At 44.2% G+C, this 22,731-nt stretch overlaps 1 protein-coding gene across 2 annotated transcripts in view; it reads left to right on the top strand.

The window, feature by feature from the left end:
- Positions 1-17,355, top strand: part of HTR4 (5-hydroxytryptamine (serotonin) receptor 4, G protein-coupled) — a 194,573-nt gene extending 177,218 nt beyond the window's left edge. For both annotated transcript variants that reach the window (XM_010850501.1, XM_010850499.1), the window contains one exon: positions 15,655-17,355. In XM_010850501.1, the coding sequence (XP_010848803.1) occupies positions 15,655-15,739 (85 nt within the window). In that variant the 3' untranslated portion in view covers positions 15,740-17,355. The remainder of the gene's footprint in view (positions 1-15,654) is intronic.
- The last annotated feature ends 5,376 nt before the right edge of the window (positions 17,356-22,731 follow it).

The raw sequence follows: 22,731 nt of genomic DNA, 5'->3' as shown, positions 1-22,731 counted from the left end.
AGTAAATTATAGAGGCAGAAAGGGCTATGTTTGTTTAAAAGAGGGAAAGGTGTTAGGAAATGGTCTAGTTTCATTCTTTTACGAGCGGTTGACCAGTTTTCCCAGCACCACTTGTTAAAGAGATTGTCTTTAATCCATTGTATATTCTTGTCTCCTTTGTCAAAGATAAGGTGTCCATATGTGCGTGGATTTATCTCTGGGATTTCTATTTTGTTCCATTGATCTATATTTCTGTCTTTGTGCCAGTACCATACTGTCTTGATGACTGTGGCTTTGTAGTAGAGCCTGAAGTCAGGCAGGTTGATTCCTCCAGTTCCAGTCTTTTGGACTCTGTGGGAGAGGGAGAGGGTGAGATGATTTGGGAGAATGGCATTGAAATATGTATAATATCATATATGAAACAAGTCGCCAGTCCAGGTTCGATGCACGATACTGGATGCTTGGGGCTGGTGCACTGGGACGACCCAGAGGGATGGTATGGGGAGGGAGGAGGGAGGAGGGTTCAGGATGGGGAACACGTGTATGCCTGTGGTGGATTCATTTCTATATATGGCAGAACCAATCAATATTGTAAAGTTTAAAAATAAAATAAAATTAAAAAAATAAAAATAAAAAATAAAAGAGGGAAAGGGAATATCATGTTGAAATGGCCAGAGATGGCTGAAAGGAGGAAGTGGCCCTACCCAACAACATTTTCAAAGATTCCTCAGCATGGACATACCATAGGAAGTTAGCTAAAGAAGAGGGAAGAAGGGCAAAGAGGGTATGGTCTGTGCTTTTTCATCCTTATGATGAATTATTTTGGGCTTCCCTGATAGCTCAGTTGGTAAAGAATCCGCTTGTAATGCAGGAGACCCTGGTGCAGTTCCTGGGTCGGGAAGATCCCCTGGAGAAGGGTTAGGCTACCCACTCCAATATTCTTGGGCTCCCCTTGTGGCTCAGCTGGTAAAGAATTTGCCTGCAATGCGGGAGACCTGTGTTTGATCCCTGGGTTGGGAAGATCCCCTGGAGAAGGGAAAGGGAATTGTTTTAATCAGCTTGCCCTTAACAATTCTGACTCCAGGATCCCGGCTTTCCACCTGGTCTCTTGCCTCATGAAAAAGTGAAATTTGATGTCTTGTTGAGGGAAGAAGTGGGCAAAGCTAGGAGAGCCTTTTAGAACCTGGGGCCCTGAAGGTATGAAGGAATATTTGGATGGGGTTTCCTAATGCAGGGATTAGGGTAGCTCTGGGAAATATAAGAAAGCCATGCATGGCTTTTCTTTCTTGGAATGGGACCCAGAGCTCAAGAGGAGCTTCATTCCTTGCCTGATCCAGAATCTACTGGGGGCTAGCTGGATGGGGATGGGGAATAGGTTGCTCTAGCCTTTAGAAGGGAGGCTCTGTGATCAAGATGCTCGCTTTAAATGTGTGTGGTTTTGTCAGAGGGCCTTGAGGTCAGATCAGGGTTTTCCCTCTTGTGGTTTTCCCCCCACAAAACCATTTTAACTTTACTCAACATTACACAACAATCAACATGACTTCCAGTGTTTTCTCAGTCTTCTCTTGGTTAAGTCTTTCTCCTTGAACTGTTTTCAAAGATCATAGAACTGAACCCCCCATCTCTCTTACTAACCAGATTATTTTGGTCACATTCAATCCTGCTTCCAAGCCTCAGGTTCCACATTAGGAAATGAGAGTTAATAGTGTCTACTTCACAAGGTTGGTTTGAGTATTATGTGCAACATTATATATGGGGATGTTGTATATGGGAATACTACATGGGGTGATTCAGGTATGGAATACAAGACGAGGCCTGGCTAGTGATGAGGAAGAGGAAGGGGAAGGAAAGAGGGTGGCTTTCTGTACATAGCTTGGCCATAATACCATAACAGGTAATTTAGGGTACTGGGCCTTGCTTCTGCCTCAGATGCTAACTACCGGGTGCCCTCGGACAGGTAACTTTCCTCCCGGTGCCTGTTTTCTGACTTGGCTAATTAAGATAGAAACCTACAATGTAAACCTCCCAAGCATTTCTGTGACTCAAATGAGATTCTAGCTATTAAAGTGCTTTTCAGAGGTACAGCGTGGTATAACCGTGTTGTGCAATAATTATGCTCCCTTCCTTACCCTCCCCTAAAGGCACTTTGATTCTAGTAGAATGTTCACTTGGGCTAAGATCACCTGTACACTAACCTCTGCATTTTTTTTTCCCCCAACTTCTGTGGCTGTTTTCTGTTTCAACTAAAAGTGGCTGCTCCTCTGTCTCCAGCTTTTTCCTGCTCTTCTGCAATAGACCGGTTCCTGTATAGCTCTGAACGTACTCTGTAAGTCTGTCACTGTCTGTGTTGTGAGTATGCCTGCATCTGTTCATTCACTTCTTCCCACAAAAGGTCCTTGATTTTTCTTATTCTTCGGCCCTCATTGGGCCACGTTGAGTCCAGTGGACACATCACATATCATGGAAATGTCACAGTTGTTGGCTGAAGCCTGTGCAGAGGTCCTTCTGGACGTTGATTGCTGTTGACCTGAAGGCCAAAGATTCATATGGTTTGAGAGCTTTATTTTATTTTCTATTATGTAATTTTAAATATTGTTTTGGGCTTCTTCCCTGTTCTGGGCGCACAGTCTTCTCAAGCCCTCTAGGAGATGAGCACTTGACCGAACTGAATTCCACCAGTGTTAACTGTCGTCCTCGGAGGCTTTTCCCAGGCCCCAGTTCATCCTGTGTCTGTCTCCTTGGCTGTAAGTGGTGAACTCCATCTTTCTCAAACAAATGATTGTGATTAAATTTTTTTTCTTTCAGTTTTTAAAAAATCCTTTTGTTTTGAAATACTTTTGTATCTGTAGAAGAATAGTAGAGGGTCATCCCTGGTGGTCCAGTGGTTAAGAAACTGCGTTGCAATGCAGTAGCACGCATGCGTGCATGCTCAGTCATGTCCGACTCTTTGCAACCTCATGAACTGTAGCCTGCCAGGCTCCTCTGTCCATGGGATTTTTCAGGCCAGAATACTGGAGTGTAGGAGATGTGGGTTTGATCCCTGGCCACAGAACTGAGGCCCCACATGCTGCAGAGCAACTAAGGTCATGAACCACATCTAGAGAGTTTGTGTGCCACAGTGAAAGACCCTGCATGACGCAACCAAGATCCCGCATATGGCACAACTAAGACCCACCACAGTCATAGAAATATGTTACTTAAAACGAATAGTACAGTGATAGTACACGGTGTGCATATACACCTTGCGTGCAGCTTCCCCTCATGCTAAAAGTTTATATAACCTTGGGACATTCATCAAAAGCTAGAAAATTAGCATTTATCCAATACAATTAAGTGAAACACAGACTTTATTTGGATTCCCCTAGTATCAAATCAGATTTTGAGTAACTTTGTTCAAAGTCATTATTGTGAATTTCCATCATTAAGTTATTTTACACTACTGTAATGGTCTTGAGGGATGTTTGAAATGTTTTCTTCTGGCCTGTATGGTCCCAGTTGGTTCTGCTGTGTTGATTTTTGTAGACATTCTTGTGTTTCTGTTCTCTCTGCCCATGTTGCCTATCCTTGTTTCCTGTAATCAGTGTATCTACAGTAGCATCACATATTTCCCTTCTCATCCTGGTTTCCAGTCTTTGCTCTGCTGTGTGTAGAAGGGTGGAGCTTTCTAGAATTGTATGCAAACTTACATATTCTCTGAGTGAAAAATGAGGAAGACTGCAAGAAAAGTCCACACGTTTGGGACAGCTACTCTGATTATTCAGAGACCTTTGAAAAGAACAAACAAACCAAAGTTGTAGGTTTCTGGATAATTAAGGTCACTGGATACTGACCTTTGGATAAATGAAGTGAAGGCAATGGCACCCTATTCCAGTACTCTTGCCTGGAATATCCCATGGACGGAGGAGCCTGGAAGGCTGCAGTCCATGGGGTCGCTGAGGGTTGGACGACTGAGCGACTTCATTTTCACTTTCACGCATTGGAGAAGGAAATGGCAACCTACTCCAGTGTTCTTGCCTGGAGAATCCCAGGGATGGGGAAGCCTGGTGGGCTGCCATCTATGGGGTCGCACAGAATCGGACACGACTGAAGCGACTTAGCAGCAGCAGCAGTAAAAGATTCACAGGAACACATACATACAGATGTCTCCCTGATGGTTCATTTTCTCTTGATGCCTTAGGTTTTCCTGAATTAATGGCTAGCAGTGAAAAGTCCTGTCTCTACAACATATACTGTTGTTTTCTTTTCTCTCTATCCACATTCTTTCTTTGACTCCTTGAGACCTCCTGTATTAGCCTGCTCAGTCTGCCATAACAAAATATCATAGACCAGGTAACTTAAACACCAGACATTTATTTCTCACAATATTGGAAGCTGGGGAGTCCAAGATTCAGGTAAAGGCAACTTTGGTTCCCAGTGAGAATCCTCTCCCTATCTTAAAGACAGATGTCTTGTGACTCTCCTCACATGGCAGAGAGACAGAGACAGATGGTGTGGAGGTGGGGGATGGAGAGAGAGGACTCAGCTCTTTCTTCCTCTTCTTCTAAGGGTACTAACCCCATCATGGATGCCCTACCCTCATGCTCTCTTCTAAACCTGATTATCTCCCAGAGGTTCCACCTCCAAATACCATCATATTTGGGTTTAGACCTTTAACATATTAATTTTTGAAAAAATAAAAACATTCGGTTTATAATACCTTTCCATCCTGTACCAGCTGAGAGATATTCCTTTTTCAATCTTCAGACTCCTAGCTTCTTTGCCAGGGGGTTTCCATGGAGGTGACCCAACCCATGATGTGAGTTTTGTCTTTCTCAGTATCCTCCTCATGGAAGGATTGAATGACACAGTGCCCACAATCCCTGTATTCCATGTCTACAATGACTTCCCACATTCTACCATGTACAAATCTTACGCACCCTTTAAGATCCATTCAATGCCACCTCCTTCCAGAGCCTTCTACACCACCCATGAGCATTTATAATCTGTAGGAGCATAAATTATCTGCTAATGTGAGGTGTCTGATTGGACATATGTCTGGCCTCCTGACATGAAATACCCACAGCCAGAAATACCCTCAGCCTGTTTTTTTCCAAAAGAGGAATGTGTGGAGGGGATTACATCTCCCCACTCCATCCTCTGGAAGATCTGGCGTAGTACGTGAAAGAATGGAAAGTGCCATCACTATTGCAGAGGTAATCTGAGTGGTGAACACACAGGGCTACTGCGAAGATCAGTGGGAGAACAGTTGCCAACATACTTTGTAATCAGTATAAATTCCAGGCAATGTGGAGGAGGATTGTCTCATTCTGTAATCCAGTCAGTAAACATTTCTGTATATTATATGATATTCTGCACTATATATTGTGAGCTATGTAGCAAGTATTAAAAAGAATAAGGCTGCAAGTACTAATAGCAAAAAGGGCTTGGGATTCTAGCATGCCTGGGTTTGAATCCTGGCTTTGCCATTGCTAGTTGAGTAACCTCTGGCAAATCTTAACCTCTCTGAGTTTCAGTGTTCTCATCTGTGAAATGGAAATATGTAAAATAACAGTGCTAACATCATAGACTCATTGTTAGTATTAAATGCAATAACATTTTAAAGTACTCAGTGCAGGGTCTGGTACAGAGGGCTGAAAGAATGATTCTTCTTTTAAAAAGATGCCGGCTCTGCCTTCCAGGAGTGTCAGGAGGCCAGACATATGTCCAATCAGATACCTCACATTAGCAGATAATTTGTGTTCCTACAGATAATAAATGCTCATGGGTGGTGTAGAAGGCTTCTGGAAGTAGGTGGTATTGAATGGATCTTAAAGACTGGGTAGAATTTGGAAGTCATTGTAGACATGGGATACAGGGACTGTGGGCATTGTGTCATTCAGAATACTTTGGCCTGTAAGTGCTAGAATTCCTAACTAAAATTAACTTAAAAAATAAGATTATCCATTTACATGATAAAAAGCCTGGTTTGGTAGAGTTTGGTATTTTAGGATTGGTTATTTCAGTGATTGAACAGCACTGTGAAGGACCCAGATGCTTTTCCTCTGCTCTTTTCAGCCTGTTAGTTTTCATTCTAAATGATACTTTTGTGGTCACAAACTAGCTGCAACAGTTCCAAACATTGCATCTTCCTCACATAATCATAACCAAGTGCTAGAAGACAAGGTAGACTCTTACTGTACTTGTCTGTTATTCAGGAGGAAACATTTTCCATCCCCCAAGCAATGGCACCCCACTCCAGCACTCTTGCCTGGAAAACCCCATGGACAGAGGAGCCTGGTAGGCTGCAGTCCATGGGGTCGCGAAGAGTCAGACACGACTGAGCAACTTCACTTTAACTTTTCACTTTCCTGCCTTGGAGAAGGAAATGGCAACCCACTCCAGTGTTCTTGCCTGGAGAATCCCAGGGACGGTGGAGCCTGGTTGGCTGCCGTCTATGGGGTCGCACAGAGTCGGACACGACTGAAGCGACTTAGCAGCAGCAGACCTTCAAGTCTTGTTAATCGGAAGACGATCACAGGCCAAGCCCTTAGCTGTAATGCACCTGGTATTTTTGCCTATACTCAGAGACAGGCTCTGTTAGAAAGAAAAAAGAATGTGTGAGACTTTGCTTTAAATAGCTCACAATGTTTACTACAGACTGTAAACCCATTTATCCTTCCTGAAGAAAAACAGGGAGATTTATTGAAAAGAGATGTCTCATGGGTCCCCAGAATAGCAAACTCACTGGCCTTCCTGGTGACAAATAAGGAACATGGGTGCTTTTAAGGATTAAGTTCCTCTTTCCATCTCTCTGAGACCATAATCTATTTCTATTTTTCACTGAATATCAGCTTTATTCTTTTCTCTTTCTAGATCACCTTTCTTTGCTTCTATGAACACATGAGTCAAACCTGGCTCCCCTAGGCAGCCCTTCCCATTCTCAGTTCAAGCACTAAGACCATGATATATCCACGTTCCCCAGTCACATATTTCCTGGAGATAGAAGCAGAGTTAACTTTGGATTCTGCTATGACCTGGAGGTGGACTTTCCTATAGCTCAGATGGTAAAGAATCTGCCTGCAATGCAGGAGACCTAGGTTCGATCCCTGGGTCAGGAACGTCCCCTGAAAAGGAAATGGCAAGACTAACACATGACCAAGAGGTAGAGCCTCCTGACTAACACATGGCTAGGAGGTAGAGCCTCCTGCAGGGGTGGGGACTGGTCCTTAGATTATGGAAGAAATGGCTGGAGACCACTGCCACAGCTCTGTGCTGTGGTAAAGAAGCACGTGTAAGAAACCATGAGCCTGTGATAGCATGGGGTGGGGAGACCAAGAGAGGAACACAGTTAAAGGAAACATTTCCTGTTTTGGAGTAGTTATAAATTCCTGTGTAAAAACAAACAGCTGAATTATAGGTGTGGACTTTAATCCCGGCTCCACTGATAATCAAAGAGAGGACCTGAGGCCAGGGTCCCTTAGCAAGAATATCTGTGTTCTAATTACAGAAATAAGCTAGTGCAGAGGGGAACAACCAGGGAGCCAAGGGAGAATAGGAACCCTGGTCTATGAGGAATCCTGAAGGACTTGGAGGTGTTTCTCCTAGAGAAGAAAAGTCTCAGCACAGGTGATTGAGAGCTCCATCATTAATGACATTGGAATCCCATTAGGTTTGCAGGCTAAATTCAGACCAGATACTCTTCTCAATCGGTGGGACCAGTGAGGGTGTCCTGCTCCCCGCTCTCTACAATGTCCTTCTCTCTCCTCCCACTTACTGCTCCTACGTGTTCTTATGACCTGTCTTATCTCTTCCTGAGGAATGAGCCTGCACACTGGTCTCAGTGTCCCCATTGTCCCAGGTATTTCCTGCAGTGCAGCCTGTATTCATTTCATTCTCCTTTACCGCAAGATTCAGTCCAACTTCCTTACCCCCAGTCATGGAGCCTCAACTTCCTCTAAGCCTCATCTCCCAGCAACCTCATCCCTACCATGTAGGATGCTTTTAGAACAATCAGCATTCCACAAACTAAGGATGCCACTCTAAGCTCTTTCCTGCCTCCCCCCTTCACCTAGCCCATGCCAAACCTTGAAAGCCCTCATCGTGCCCATGTCCAGTGCACCACCAGTCCTGTGAGCCCTACCTTCAAGGCAGAGCCTGAATCTGACTACTTCCCAACACCTCCACTGCTACCATCCCAAATCTCCGATCACTGATATCTCATCCAACCATCTCATCCTCTGTCGTCCCCTTCTCCTCCTGCCTTTAGTCTTTCCCTGCATTAGGGTCTTCTCAAATGAGTCAGTTCTTCCCATCAAGTAGCCAAAGTATTGGAGTTTCAGCTTCAGCATCAGTCCTTCCAATGAATATTCAGGACTGATTTCCTTTAGGATTGACTGGTTGGATCTCCTTTCAGTCCAAGGGACTCTCAAGAGTCTTCTCCAACACCACAGTTCAAAAGCATCAATTCTTTATAGGCGCTTAGCTTTCTTTATGGAGAAGGCAATGGCACCCCACTCCAGTACTCTTGCCTGGAAAATCCCAAACATTTTAAATGAACTATACCACAATAAAAATTAAGAAATAGACTAAAAATAAAGAGTGCCAGTCCACACTGCCTACTCCCCCAACATAAGCATAACAACGATGTTAAACTGAAGTCAGCATGTTGCTGTGCTCAGTTGTTCAGTCGTGTCAGACTCTGACATGTTACCCTAACATGTTACTCTAACAGCCCATGTTACCCCATGGGCTGTAACATGCCAGGTGCCTCTGTCCATGGAATTTTCCAGGCAAAAAAAAACTGGAGTGAGCTGCCATTTTCTACTCCAGGGGATCTTCCTGACCCTGGGATAAAACCTGTGTCTCCTGCATTGGCAGGTGGATTCTTTATCACCCGGGAAGCCCCTAAAATCAGCATGTGCATGTGTGCAAAGTTGCTTCAGTGTATACCATCTTACAAAAAAGAAAAGAAAGAAAATCACCTGTAACAGGCAAAATAGTGTCCGAAGAGGTTCACATCCTAATCCTCAAAACCGATGAATCTATTACCTTAGATGGCTAAGGGACTTTGTGGATGTGATTAAGCTATGGTATCACTACCATAGTAGAGATTTTCCTGGATTATCTGGATGGGCCCTCTGTAATCATAAGCATCCTTATAAGGATCAGGGTCGGAGGAAGAGATGTGATGGTGGAAGCAGAGTTCAGAGCAGTGAGGCCACGGACCAGGGGATGAGGGCAGCCTCTAGATGCTGGAGAAGGTGAGGAATGGTGTTCTCTCCTGGGGTCTCCAGAAAGAGTGCAGCTCTACCCAGAACCTTGACTTTAGCCCACTGACTTCCATTTTGAACTTCTGACTTCCAGAACTGGAAGATAATAAATTAGCATTCTTTTGAGCCAGTAGGTTTATAGTAATTTATTATAGAATCAATGGGAAGCTGAGATAACTCCTGATTTGCCTCTGGCCCCCTCTGCAAGCCCACCTCTTCCCACTCTACACATCACAGCTAGAATAGTCTTCCAAATCATAAAGTCCTCATGAGCCCAGTCTCGGTCCCTTGGCCAGCTTCCCACTGCTCTGAGGATGAGCAAAACGGCCTTTGGCAAGGTGAGCCTTGGGCCTTCACCCTCCTGCTAGACTGCTGAGCACCCTGTTCTGCGGTCACACCTGCCTCAGGACTGTGGTCCTCTACTCTTGCTGGCCCTTAGCCAACATCTTCCTCCTCTTTGCCTGTTTAACCCTTACCCATCTTTCAGCTCTCATCTCCCTCACCTCCTCAGTCATGCTACCCTGACACACTCACCTCGGCCCCATCCCCTATGACATGTTCTCACGGCACCACCAAGTACCTCTCATCCCTAACTCTTCTCAGGCTGGCCATTTTCCATCTCGCTGTGGGTCTCCCACACTGCCCTGCGAGCTCCTTGCGGTCAGGGACTGTAGCTTTTCCTCACTGCCCTGTTACCTTCAGGGCATGACACAGTGGTAAGCACTCACAATGTGTTTTTAAACAAATAAGTGGCCGAATGAATAAATACCTAAGAACTTTAAAATCTCATATTCCCCTGAACATCAAACAAGCACCCAGTATGAGATCTTTGTTTCCAGGTGATGGTGCTCTGGCTTCCATGAAACTTTGCCTTAGGGTTGAATCTCTTTAAACTCATGCACCTTGCATTTTTAATTAAATCATCTTCTCCCAAGTGCCCCCATGTGAGCACTGCCATGAGGGGGAGGGCCGCATGTGTAATAAAGTCTAATCATTTCCTTATAATACTAAGTTGGGCAGGCAGAGGGGGCTATTATCATGCAACTAATTATTGCATCCAGGCTGCTCTAAGTGCGATGCTAATTGCTCAGTGAATAAATTGTAGACTCAGGTAATTACCAAAACTAATGTAGCTTCAGTCATGTTTGAGTAAATTAATGCAGAGAGGGAAAGCAATCCAGCTTGAAGGGAGCTGCCTCCTGCCTTCCTGTTGCTTGGGAGACAGCAGTCGAGTTTTTTCATCTGGACTCAGAGCTGTCCAGGTACACTCACACATATGGGGTCTGCTCTCCACAACTCAGCTGCAAGATTGCAGCTCTTACATCAAACATATCTTACACCAAACTGAGCCGGAGACTTTTGTCACTCAGAACAACCTCTCTCTGGGGCTGTTTCTTTATCTGTAAATCCATCTTGAAGGTTTCCTTCAGCCCTATGATCAGTGACTAAGTGAACAAATATTTGATTAATTATTAAAGAATGGATTTCTGCAAATCAGCCATCAATTACTGGGTTCAGGTCTTACTTCTATCATCAAATAGCAACAGTTCTCATAAACACTTATGGAGTGCTTACCAGCTGACTGGCACTGTTCTAATAAGCATTTTATGTGTGTTATTTCACTGAATGCCCACAGTGACTCAGAACATTTTGAGTAAATCACAGAGCTAGTCAGTGCTAGAGGTAGGATTAAACTTAGGCATTCTGACTCAAAAGCCTATATTCCTAACTGCCTCATACATAACTACTCTAACCCTAGGAGTGTCATATTTTTTGCACCTTGGTTTCCTTACCAGTGAAGATTTCTGCACCCACTACATGTCCAGCCTTTTGCGAAGGTCTTTACAGTTGTTGATTTTATCACAACAAAGCTGTGAGGTAGGTAGATCTAAGCTACTTGATCAGGTAACACACCTAGTAAATGGGAGAGTCGGTGTCTGAATGCTGTTTGGCAGCATCGTGTGCTTTCATGCACCCTCGTTAGAGAAATGCTGCCCAAAGCCAGTCACTGTCACCACATCAGGCGGACCTGAACTCACAAAGCAGTATGAATTCATAAGATAACTTACCATACCATCCCAAATCTGCTCAGGTTACTTATTTACTATCAAAGTGAAAATACCAAATTGAAAAGAGGTCTCATGAGATTTGGAGAAACCTCTGCACGTCAGACAACCATGTAAGACACACCGCCCTCTGCTAGAGTCCTACTGAGGATACCTCAGACTGGCCTCTCCTTCCTGGGTGTATCACCCACGATGGTGACAGGACCATCCAAATGTTCTAACAGGACACACACCCATGTATAATAGGAGCTTTTGCCTTTCCACGGAACTCTGGAGCCTCCACTTGTTATTCCTAAAGAACTCACTCATTAGCACACGAGAAACAGATACTCAGGAGAGACATGTTAAAGGCTGCTGTGGAGGTGTGCCCGATTCCATGGCAGCATATCTTTTTATATAAATATGAAAAGATGCCTCAAGCAGGACACCCTCTTCATGTGGACTTGATTGATTGCCAATGAGCAAGGCTATTGGCCATGAAAAGGGCAAAGGTTTGGGAATGTGTTTTGAGGTTAAGAGTGTGGGTGTCATGGACACTGTGGCCTTAAATAAATTGCTTGACTTCTCTGAGTCTTAGTTTTCTCATCTGTAAAATATGTTCTAGTATAGTTTCTACTTGGGTTCCAAAGCCACTGTGGATGATGGCTGCAGCCACAAAATTAAGAGACCCTTGCTCCTTGGAAGGAAAGCTATGACAAACCTAGATAGTGTTTTATAAAGCAGAGACATCATTTTGCCAATAAAGGTCTGAATAGTCAAAGCTATGATTTTTCCAGTTGTCATGTATACATGTGAGAGTTAGACGATAATGAAGGCTGAGTGCCAAAGAATTGATGCTTTCAAACTGCAGTGCTGGAGAAGATTCTTGAGGGTCCCTTGGACAGCAGGGAGATCAAACCTGTCAGTCCTAAAGGAAATCAACCCTGAATATTCATTGGAAGGACTGATGCTGAAGCTCCAATACTTTGGCCACCTGATGCGAGGAGCCAACTCATTGAAAAAGACCCTGCGGCTGGGAAAGATTGAAGGCAGGAGGAGAAGGGGACGACAAAGGATGAGATGGTTGGATAGCATCACCGACTCAGTGGATGTGAATTTGAGCGAAAAGGTGGGCATCTGACTGTGATCCTGGTCAGGCTCTGCCACTCACTTACCACAATGCTCATTACTCACTCGGATGCACAAAGTTTCACTTTTTTCTCCATATAATGTTGGTCTTATTGCCTACCTTGCCTGGCCTGAAAAGCTACTTATGAGGTCATGGGTGGGAAAATCAATTAGTGCTGCTTTGGTGCCCATGCTTGCCAAATGAGAGCTTGTGTTTCTGATAAGGGAGAAAGAACAAGATCTGGGAGCCTTCAATATCTTGAGTTCTTTTAAGTTTTGCCTGTAAAGGAAATAAAGGAGGAAAATATTTTTAAGCCTAAATTATATATGCTGTGCATATATAATTATTGTCATTATTATATACTCACATCTAAATGAGATATTGAGGGAAAGAAGTAAATAGAATAATTTAGCTTCAATATTTTGAGATTTTGTTTTGTGTCAGACTCTGTGCTCTTGTTTTTCATGCATGATGTAATTTGGTCCATACACCAGGACTGTGAGGTGTCTCTGTCACTCTGTCACACTGGAGGAAAATGAGGCATAGTGACATTGAACAACTTGCTAAATATCACAAAGCTGGTAAGTGGTAGAGCCTGGTTTGGGAAAAGGTCTGCTAACTCAAGTCACAGTTTTTATCACTGTGCTGCATAACACAGCCTCTAGTTGGTGAGACAAGGCCAGGGAAACACCAGCACACATACAGAGTCTGAGAACAGTTGTAGAGGCTGGATCTTCTTGTAGAATTAAGTATAATAGCAAACTACTCTCTCACTCAGATTATTGCTGTAACCCCCTGAATCCCTGTGCTCATGGTCAACTCCATTCCATCTATACTCTCCATAAAGCAACCAGAGAGAGCCAGCTAAGAAGTCATTCAGATTATGTCAGGGGACTGCTCAAACCTCTCACATGTAGTAAAAGTCAAAGCTTTGCAGGAATCTGCAAGCCCTGGCCCTCCCACCTCCACTCTGGCCCCAGCTACCTCACTGACCTCAACTCTCAACTCCTTCCACTCTTCCCCTCACTCTTTCTGCCTTGGTACCCAGCATTTTTGCTTTTCTTCAGACCTTCCAGACAGAATCTAACCTCAGGACCTTTGAACCTGCTGTTCTCTCTACCTGGAATGTTTTTCTCCCTGATATGCACCTGTCTCCATTCTTCATTATATTTCATAGAATTTAGTCAGAAGACAGAAACCACACCAGCTATTTAAACAATATTTTAATAGGTAGCAACTGTAAGAAGCAACTGCTCCCTCTAGGGCTGAGAGAACAAAAGGAGTAACCACCTCCCCCCCCCCCAAAAAAAAAAAAAAAAACGTAGAAACTTATATCCCACAGAGCAGAAACTTGGACCTCTGAGGAAAAGGAGGTGCTATCTCTGAGGGGCTGTTATGAAGCTGGTTATGTAAGAGTTGGAAAGACTAAACAAGACTTTCCGCTGCTGCTACAAGGCAGCGCTGCTGCTACAAGGCAGCGCTGCTGCTGAGGAAGCATGGGTGGGTGATGCTCACGAGAAGCAGGAGTGGGTAGGAAGCTCACAGGAGGAGTGAGGCTCTTCTCTTCCATCCAGGCCTCCAGCCCTCTGCTGGAGGAGCATGGGAGGAGCCAGCTCACAAGCCAGCATTTGATTTGCAGAACCACAAAGCCAAGCTTAGAAGAGTGGTGTTGAGGCGGAGAGATTAGGACTCTATAGCTGGAATGCTGACCACCCTAAAGCCTTTACTCACATATCTCACTGGGACCTGTCCTGGCCACCCTCATGAAGACTGTGTGGTCCAACCCTCTCTATAACTCTTTCCACTTTGTTTTTCTCCTCAGCACTCACCTAGCAGGTGCTTGTGGCTCTTCAGGTCACAGCTCTGCTGCTCACCTCTCCGTTAGCACCATCTGCAGTGACAGTTCTGTCACCGAGCAGACTCATGCCCTTCATCTTGTGTTCCTCAGCTAACACCTGCTTCTGTCCAGCTAGGAGGACATTTTACTCTAGATCAGGGCACCATGGACATTTTGGGCCAGTTAATTCTTTGTTGTGGGAGTAGATTCTGTGCACCGAACAATATTTAGCAGCATTTTTGATCTCTACCCACTAGATACCATTAGCATCACCCCTGCCATGACAAGCAAAAGTGCCTCCAGATTGTTTCTGTTGAGACTCAATATTCTAAATTTATAGCTGGTCCATGACTTGTGTGTGAACCAGTTAAGCACATGGGTGCTGGCATCAAATAGACCAGGTCTGATAGGTTATATCTTCACATATTACTTGTACTCCTTTGGGCAAGTCACTGAGGCTATGTGTAATTTGGCTTAAATGAAAAATAGAGATAATCTTATTTCATGGGGTTGTTGTACAGATTATATAGAGTGGAGAGAGTTTAGTACGGTACCTGCTGTATGCCAACCAGTCAACACAAGTCAACAATAAATTAATATAATTCAAAGGAAAGCATCAGTATAAATCTTGAGAAACCACCACCAAGTTGGTTGTCAACATATGATGCCAAGTAACTTGTGTGTGTTTATTGAATGGACTTGACACTGGCTGTGAGAATGAGAGGTAATAGTCCTTCTAAACTGTAGAAATGTCAAAAAGAATCACTGCCAGATGCTGTAAACTGGATTACTGATGACAAGACCCACTTGTGATTGAGACTGATTTAAATGCAATTAACATATTGAGTGCAAGTGTGTGATACTGCAGAAAAATAATAAACACTTGTAAAATAGTAAAGTTCACTCTGATGCTTGGAGTCAACTTGCTGTTGGATCCATCTAATTGAGTTACTGTCCCCAATGTCACCAGAAGAAATCCAACTAAAAAGTATAGCTACATTGTCTTTCAGGCTCTGAGTGGTTTATGAATCTCAGTTCAGAACTTGGATATTGCTGAACCCAGAACCACCCCTGCTAAGCTATTTATAATAGACACTGCTTGAAGTGGCACATAGGGTCCATTTTGATGAGTAACACGAGAACTCCAGGTTTTGTTGCAGGGAAAGAAATCTGAGTACCAATGCCAGTTCTACCCTCACTCTATATAACCCTGGATCTGTCCTTTCCTCTGGGACTTCAGTTAAAAGGAGCAGTTCAGATGCTCTTCCCTCTTGCTGAAGTGCCAGCCCTTGCCCAGCCCTCGCCAAGCTCTCAGAAGCGTGCAGGGAAAGGACATCAAGAGTGATGGGAATGCTCTCTTTGGTACACTTGAAGAATGCCTGTCAGATTCTCAAGCCTTCTTTTTTTCCTCCTTAGGTACACAGTTCTGCACAGTGGACACCAGGAACTCGAGAAACTGCCCATACACAATGACCCAGAATCCCTGGAATCATGCTTCTGATTGAGGACATGGCTCACAACTAAGCCATTCATTCCCATTCATGTCTGCATGAACAGGACACCCTGGCATTTCTCCTGATCCTCATCACCACCTGTGAGGCATGGGGCCATGGGGCCATGGGGCCGAGGGCCCAGGGAAGGCATGTGGGTGACCGGGTTGGATGGGACCCAAGGGCCGAGCATGGAGGACCTCAGAGCTGAGAAGAGGCTTCAGGTGCCATCAGATGCAGGCTCCCAGCCAACACAGAAGCGGCGTCCTCCATTGCATCCTGGAGGCTGGTCAGGCTCTGCTTGTAAACCTCCAGGGACAGGAGCTCACTCCCTCCTAACACAGCTCCTATTGCGGAGAAGATTTAGTCATAAGGAAGCTCTTTCCTTTGTTGGGACACAAATTTGTCTCTGTTGTAGCTTGCATCTGGGACCAAGCAATTGGCCCCCTTCTTCCACTGAGAGCTCTTAAATATTGGAAGACCATGATCTGCCACCTTTTAAAGTCTTCTCTCTGAACTCAACAATTCCATTCTGGCCATCTTCTTCTGGATGTGCATTGGTGGGTGAATTAATCAAGGCTCTCACAAAGAAAGTAGGTTGATGTCGGTGCCAAGATGTCTGTCCAGAAGCACTGAATTTTCTTAAGTGAAGCATCAGTGTTTATTGGTTCATAGACATGAACATTTTTCTTTCTTTTTTTTTTTTTCCTTGGGGATACACTTTGGAAACTGTGCTTAGGTTTTGGTTTGGATCCATTGTCAAAAGGCCTCTTTACAGCTGGTCTGATGTGTGTATGTATATGTGTGTGTGTTTAAAGATATTTTCTCATTGGCAGACTTGCTGTGAAGTCATTGGAAATAAATCTTGATTCACTCCCCTTCCATGACAGTGGGAAAAGGACTTACACTTTTACCAAGAATGTTGACTGAGAATTGTCCTACAATTCGGATTTTGGGAGGGAAACTCAGTTGCTCCTATACAGCCCTTCTTAGGGGCTTACTTTCTTGGGAAACTTCATTGGCCTCCTTCCCGTGAAGTTCCTGGGCTACCATTTTCTACATCTTTTTAGGTATCCTATTTCCTCCAAGCTCCTAAGGAGATGCTTCCCTGATGTCAAAGCCAACACCAAACGACTTTACGTTGGACTGAATTATCCCCTCAGCTGGAGGCTCTGTGGTTTTTCAGTTGCTTCTCTTTTGGTTGCTGATAAAAACCCCACTGAGAGTGTTCACTGCTGGTCCTTATGGGGATGCCTAGGGAAGGGGCAACGTGGCGGGTAGTTGGGAGTGTATAGAATGCGAACTACAAGATAAAGAAGCGCCAGAAGTTCCTAACCTCACCAGTTCTCCTTGCCCTTTTACTTGTCTGTTGTCCCCACTTTCCTTCCTAAGTGATCCCAGAAGCCACAGTTGCCTCCTTATTAGCCGTTTCATCCACAAGGGAAGGACCCATCAGATTGGGGGAGGGTGGTCAGATGCAACATAAGACCTGGGTGAACTACACCCTGGTTTTAGCACCCAAAGCCCCACATTCTAGAAAACTTTTCAATCTCACATAAACTAGGCTGAACGGTCACCCCGTTGATGGGAACCTCCCTGTGCTGAGGGTTAATATGCCTCCTCAGAATTGCACGTCCTTTATTTTCACTTTTTCATGGAAAAGGCAGAAATAAGTGAATTTGGGAGTCCAGACTTTTCCACATGCTATCTAAATGTGGTCTTTGTTCTCCTCAAAGGATAAAGGACTTCTTAGGAAAAGACTAAGACAATCCTAGCTTTGAGGCAGCTGGTACACTTTAATGCCTCCAAAAGTAAATAATTTCTACTATATAATACATATGTGATACATGCATACACAAATACAGTAGGATTTCTTCCCTATGAAATGTTTCTTTTCCCAGGAGCATAGCAAGCATATCTGCTTATGCAAAATATTATTTCTCAGTGGTGGTCTCCCATATTAAGTGGCAACTTGAACTCATCAGGGATCCAAAGATTACAACATAGATGGGATAATGAGACCCTACCATGTCACGGGTCCGTATCTTCTGGACTCTCTGGATATGCTTATGTGGGCCAGCCCATGAGTGGGGTCTGTAGAGGTCACATGCACCCCGGGTCAGGGAAAGAACAGTAACTGCAGGAACAGGAGCCCTTGCCATTGTCAGGAAGATGGTCCCTTTTGCAGAGAGAGTCTCACAAGTATCTTTTGCTGTCTCTTTGGAGGGAGGGCTAGGATGATGTGGGTGATACACCAAATGCTCACATTGGAGCCTCACAAAACAGAGGCACACTTGCTCTATCTGGACAGCTGCTGGCATGGTATTACTTAAATCTCTGGCTTCTGGGAATCTAGGTAATATGGCATGTGTGTGGAAGAGTCAGAAGGAGAAGAACTGGAGCTTTTCAAGGAAGAGGTATTTTGCTGTCTTCTCTGAGGTCATCCTTTTCCAGAAAGCCTGCAACATCATTAAGGGATGCTCCCAGGGAGGAGGGCACACGACCCCAGCCACATCTGCCAGATTAGCCTTGACAGCCAGACCGCCCCATGCTTGGGATAAAGGGGGTTCACCTGTGCTGCTCTGCACCTTGACTCTCCAGCCCACAGGGCTGTCCAGGTAGAGGCCCTGACACTCGCCATCCAGCTTATGATCAGCAGCTAGGAAGTAAAAATGATAAAACGCCAACTTCAGTTAACACTCAAGTATGTGTCTGCAAAAAAATCCTTTCTGAGACTTCACCTTTCATCTCACCGTTTCCTCTTCATGCTGCTAACTTGCTCTGTGCTGTAGCAAATTGCTGTCTAGCTGGGGGTTGGGGGGTGGGCATGGGGTGGATGAGGGAGGGAAAGGGGGTGGGCTGCTGGGGAGTGGCTATAACTAAATTCCTTCATTATTGTCTTCAAGTAAGAAACAAAATAATGTCTTTTTGGTGCCTTGTTGTCTATCCGTTTTTCTCTTTGGTGTTCTATCTCTCTTTGAGATGTTTGCTTTGATCAATATTGCTTTTCTCTTTTTCTGTATGACTCTGGTTTCCTCTGGTTAAAATCCTTACTGTAATAGCTGGTCTAGAGTTGGGGGAAAAAGACTACTGCATTTACTTCTTCTAGCCATAACATGCAATCTCTTCTCCATTCAATCTAGAAAACTGAGGCCGAATATTTGATTTGAATGTAAACAAATCAGGGATGGATGTGAAGGCTCGAGTTTGAGACACCGTGTCACTTGGGGCCTTCCTTAACCAGCGCTTGCTTCACATATCTCATTTACAAAATGCAGAAAGTCTCTGAGCTGGTAGGATTGTTGAGTGTTCTAACATGTGTCACCCAAGGATTTTTACCAAACATGTGTCCTGCCTGTAATTTATTTAATATTTTTATTTAAGTCAATTCAAGTTTTTTACATAGATTTATTTTAGAAAGAAACATTCTGTCAGTACCCCAAATAGAAAACCAGTGGTGCCATAAATAGAAAGCAGCCATAGAGAGAAATAAATGAAAACAAAACAAGGTTATTAAGATTTAATAGAGCCTGCTCTCTGCTTCCCAGTTTGAAGGGGAAACAGTGAGTACCAGAGAGCTGTTAGGGCACCCGCCTCCCATGAGGTGTCTTTAAGCTAAGAAGAGTTGAAAGGGGTCTTACCCGAGAGGAGCTTCCAAACTTTGAGTTAATGTGGTTTCATGACAAGCTGCATTCCTACAGTTTGGCAACATGGAAGGGAAGTGAAACTGCTTATATTTTCTGCTTAACCGTTATACTAGGTTCAGATTAGGTTTCTTCTTTCCATTTCTTTTTCAGCTCACCCCAGAACATGTCTTAGGTAATAATAAAATGATAATAATAATATAATGTATCAATAATACGAGAAGGAACATCTAATGAGCTCCTTTCTGCTAGGCACTGTGGTGAGTGCTTTACATGGATCATCTATAACCCTCATAAAGTCCTTACAAGATAAGTACCAGATTTTGCCCTGCTTTCCAGATGAGCACACCTCCACAGGGAGGTCTGGTGACTAGTCCACGGTGATAGACCTGGGAACTGTGGATTTGGAGTGGGAATGCTGGCAGTCAGTCTGACTCTAAACCCCACGGCCCTACATGTGTGTGACACAGTCCCTTGTTGGGACTGACTGACTGACGTCCCCATGTTGAGCCCTGTTCCAGGACAGAGCCGTGAGCAAGCCGAGGCTGGCCCCTGTCCTATGCTGCCTGAGAGTGTCCCTCCCTGTAGGCCTGGGGCCTGGATAGCAGCTAGGGACATGTCTCTTCCAGAGTGAAACTCTGCCACGCACTTGCTGTATCTTCTGCTCCCATTCACTTTCTGAGCCTCAATTTCCATCTTTAAACATTGCAGGGATTCAGACTGAAGATTAATCAGAAGGAAAGACCTTTCCCTACTGATGTCTGTCTTCTCAGTATTCAACAGCCGGGAGTCACTGAATAACCAGCAATGGACCTTGGGGATCAGGTGTGTGAGCCAAAGAGATTAGTCTCTTTTTCCTGACCATCAGCAGGGGTGGCCCCACAGCGGGAGTGGCCCCAGTGGTAGGCAGTTTGACTTCCTCACGTTTCTAGCTGGAACCTGAAACACCACGCAGACAGGTTCCCATTCGTCCCGTTAGCTCAGCACCGCAGGCCCTTTACAGCTTCTCTGCACTTTCACAGTGGGATCTCTGAGCCTCTCCCAGCAGCTTGGGGAAAGGGATTCATTTTCTAGAAAAGGAAGCAGACTTTGTCACGGAAATTGATTTGCCCAAGAACACAGCATAAGCATATAAATGGGGCAGAAATGGGGGCTGAAAATATGCCAGGTCACTCCATCCTAGCTCAGTGCTTTCTTCCTCCTCTTCTTAACATTTATTTCTAAATATGCAAATTATGTTTAAGACTACATAAATGATGGGTTGTACAGATAATGTATTTATGCATGCCATCCCCATCTAATAATAATAAAATAATAAAAATCTAACAAGTAAAAATAATCAAATAATAAAGATACCACAAAATACCACTTGATACCAACTCAGTTCCACTCCCCTCCCAAGAAGTTACTGCCCTCCTCATCTGGCTTATATAATTTAAGAACATATTCTGTGTATTTATATGTGTCAAAATGTACATATACAAATGCATGGTTTTGGTTTGTTGTTATATATAAGATGATGCAGTGTATAACTGCAACTTACCTTTGCTAAGGTATAGCTTCATGTCACAGCAATACGTGATTCCTCATCTTTGAGTTGCTGTATCTCATACGATAGACATTGTCTAGTTTGCAGTGTTGTTTATGTTCTTACTGCATCTCACATCTGAGTGGGGCGTTTGAGGCCTGCATCAGAAAATCAGCAGCCTCTATTCTTCTGGGGCTGTGCTAACATATGAAGGTCAAGAAATTGCTTCAGGTTTAAGTGGCAGCAGGAACTCTGATAGGCATCTTCCCTGGGCGGGGGTGGAGGGTGGGGATGGGGCTGTCTCAGATGGGCCTCTCGTGGTCTCCTTCCCTTGGAGGAACTAAGCCACTTTGCTCAGTTGCATGGGCTTTAGAGTCAGATTGCTTCCATCACTTCTTAGCAGTCTGTTTGTAAGCAAGATATTAAACCTATTGAACATGTTTCCCCAGCAGTAAGTAGGGAACTAATGATCATACATATTTTAAAGTGTTGGTATAAGGATATATATGGTCAGCACTTGGTAAAACATTTTAAAAATGTTTTCATCATATTGTTGTTATTGTTTAGTCGCTAAGTCGCATCAAACTCTTTTATGACCCCATGGACTGTAGCCTGCCAGGCTCCTCTGCCCGTGGGATTTTCGCAGACAAGAATACTGGAGTGGGTTACCACTTCCTCCTCCAGGGTATCTTTCCAACCCAGGGGTCAAACCTGTGTCTCCTGCATTGGCAGGTGGAGACACTGAGTCACTAGGGATATCCTCTTGGTATCATTGCTTCTTCATAATGGCCTCACCAGTTCTATCTCTGCTTCTTATCATCCTGGGATCTGGTCTAAGGAACAGGTTATAGTATGATTAGGTTAAAAAAAAAAAGATAACCCTTTCACAATAAAGGGGATTATGGTGGAAGCATTACTTCCACTTGCATCACATTGTCCAGTTTACTGAAAGCTCTCACTGGACCTTCACATCTGCCGTGTGGCATGGGTGTTAGTCCTTTCTACACGAGGAAACTGAAGCTCCAATCTAAGGGTTTTGACCAGCCACAGCACCCAGCAGTCATCTGATGGAGTCAGAATATGAGCCTGAGTTTTTTGATTCCAATATGAAGTTCCTGGAAGAATTGTGGCATCAGCTATTATTTGGAGATTGTTAGGACTCACACACCTGGCCTGATTCTCTAAAAGTGACATTAATTCAGTAATCCATCCATGAAAATTTTTTTTAATAAATTTTATTTTTAAACTTTACAATATTGTATTGGTTTTGCCAAATATCGAAATGAATCCGCCACAGGTATACATGTGTTTCCCATCCTCAAACCTCCTCCCTCCTCCCTCCCCATACCATCCCTCTGGGTCGTCCCAGTGCACCAGCCCCAAGCATCCAGTATCGTGCATCGAACCTGGACTGGCGACTCATTCATGAAACATTTCTTAAGGTCTTTAAAATATCTGCCAGACACTGCACCAAGAGCTGGTTACACACAACTGAATGGACCAACAGGCAACTCTGCTATCGCAGGTAGGTACAGGCAAAGAACTTAGGGACTAAATCCTCCAGCCTGCAAACCAAGACTGGTTTTTACTTTTTAAAGTGATTGGAAAACAAGATATTTTGTGACACTTTTGTGAAAATTATGTGAAATTCAGATTTGTTTCCAAAAATAAAGTTGTATTGTAACACAGCCATACCCGTTCCTTGAGGTTTCCTCTATGGCTGTTTTCACACAACAGCAAAACTGAGTGGTTGTCATATTGTTTGTCGTTCAGTTGCTAAGTTGTTTCTGACTCTTTGCAACCCCATGGATTGTAGCCTGCCAGGATCCTG

This window comes from Bison bison, unplaced genomic scaffold (assembly GCF_000754665.1).
Source record: "Bison bison bison isolate TAMUID 2011002044 unplaced genomic scaffold, Bison_UMD1.0 scf7180017864291, whole genome shotgun sequence".
NCBI lineage: Eukaryota > Metazoa > Chordata > Mammalia > Artiodactyla > Bovidae > Bison > Bison bison.
Note: the sequence above shows the minus strand (reverse complement) of the source record. Positions and strands in the feature narration are given on the sequence as shown.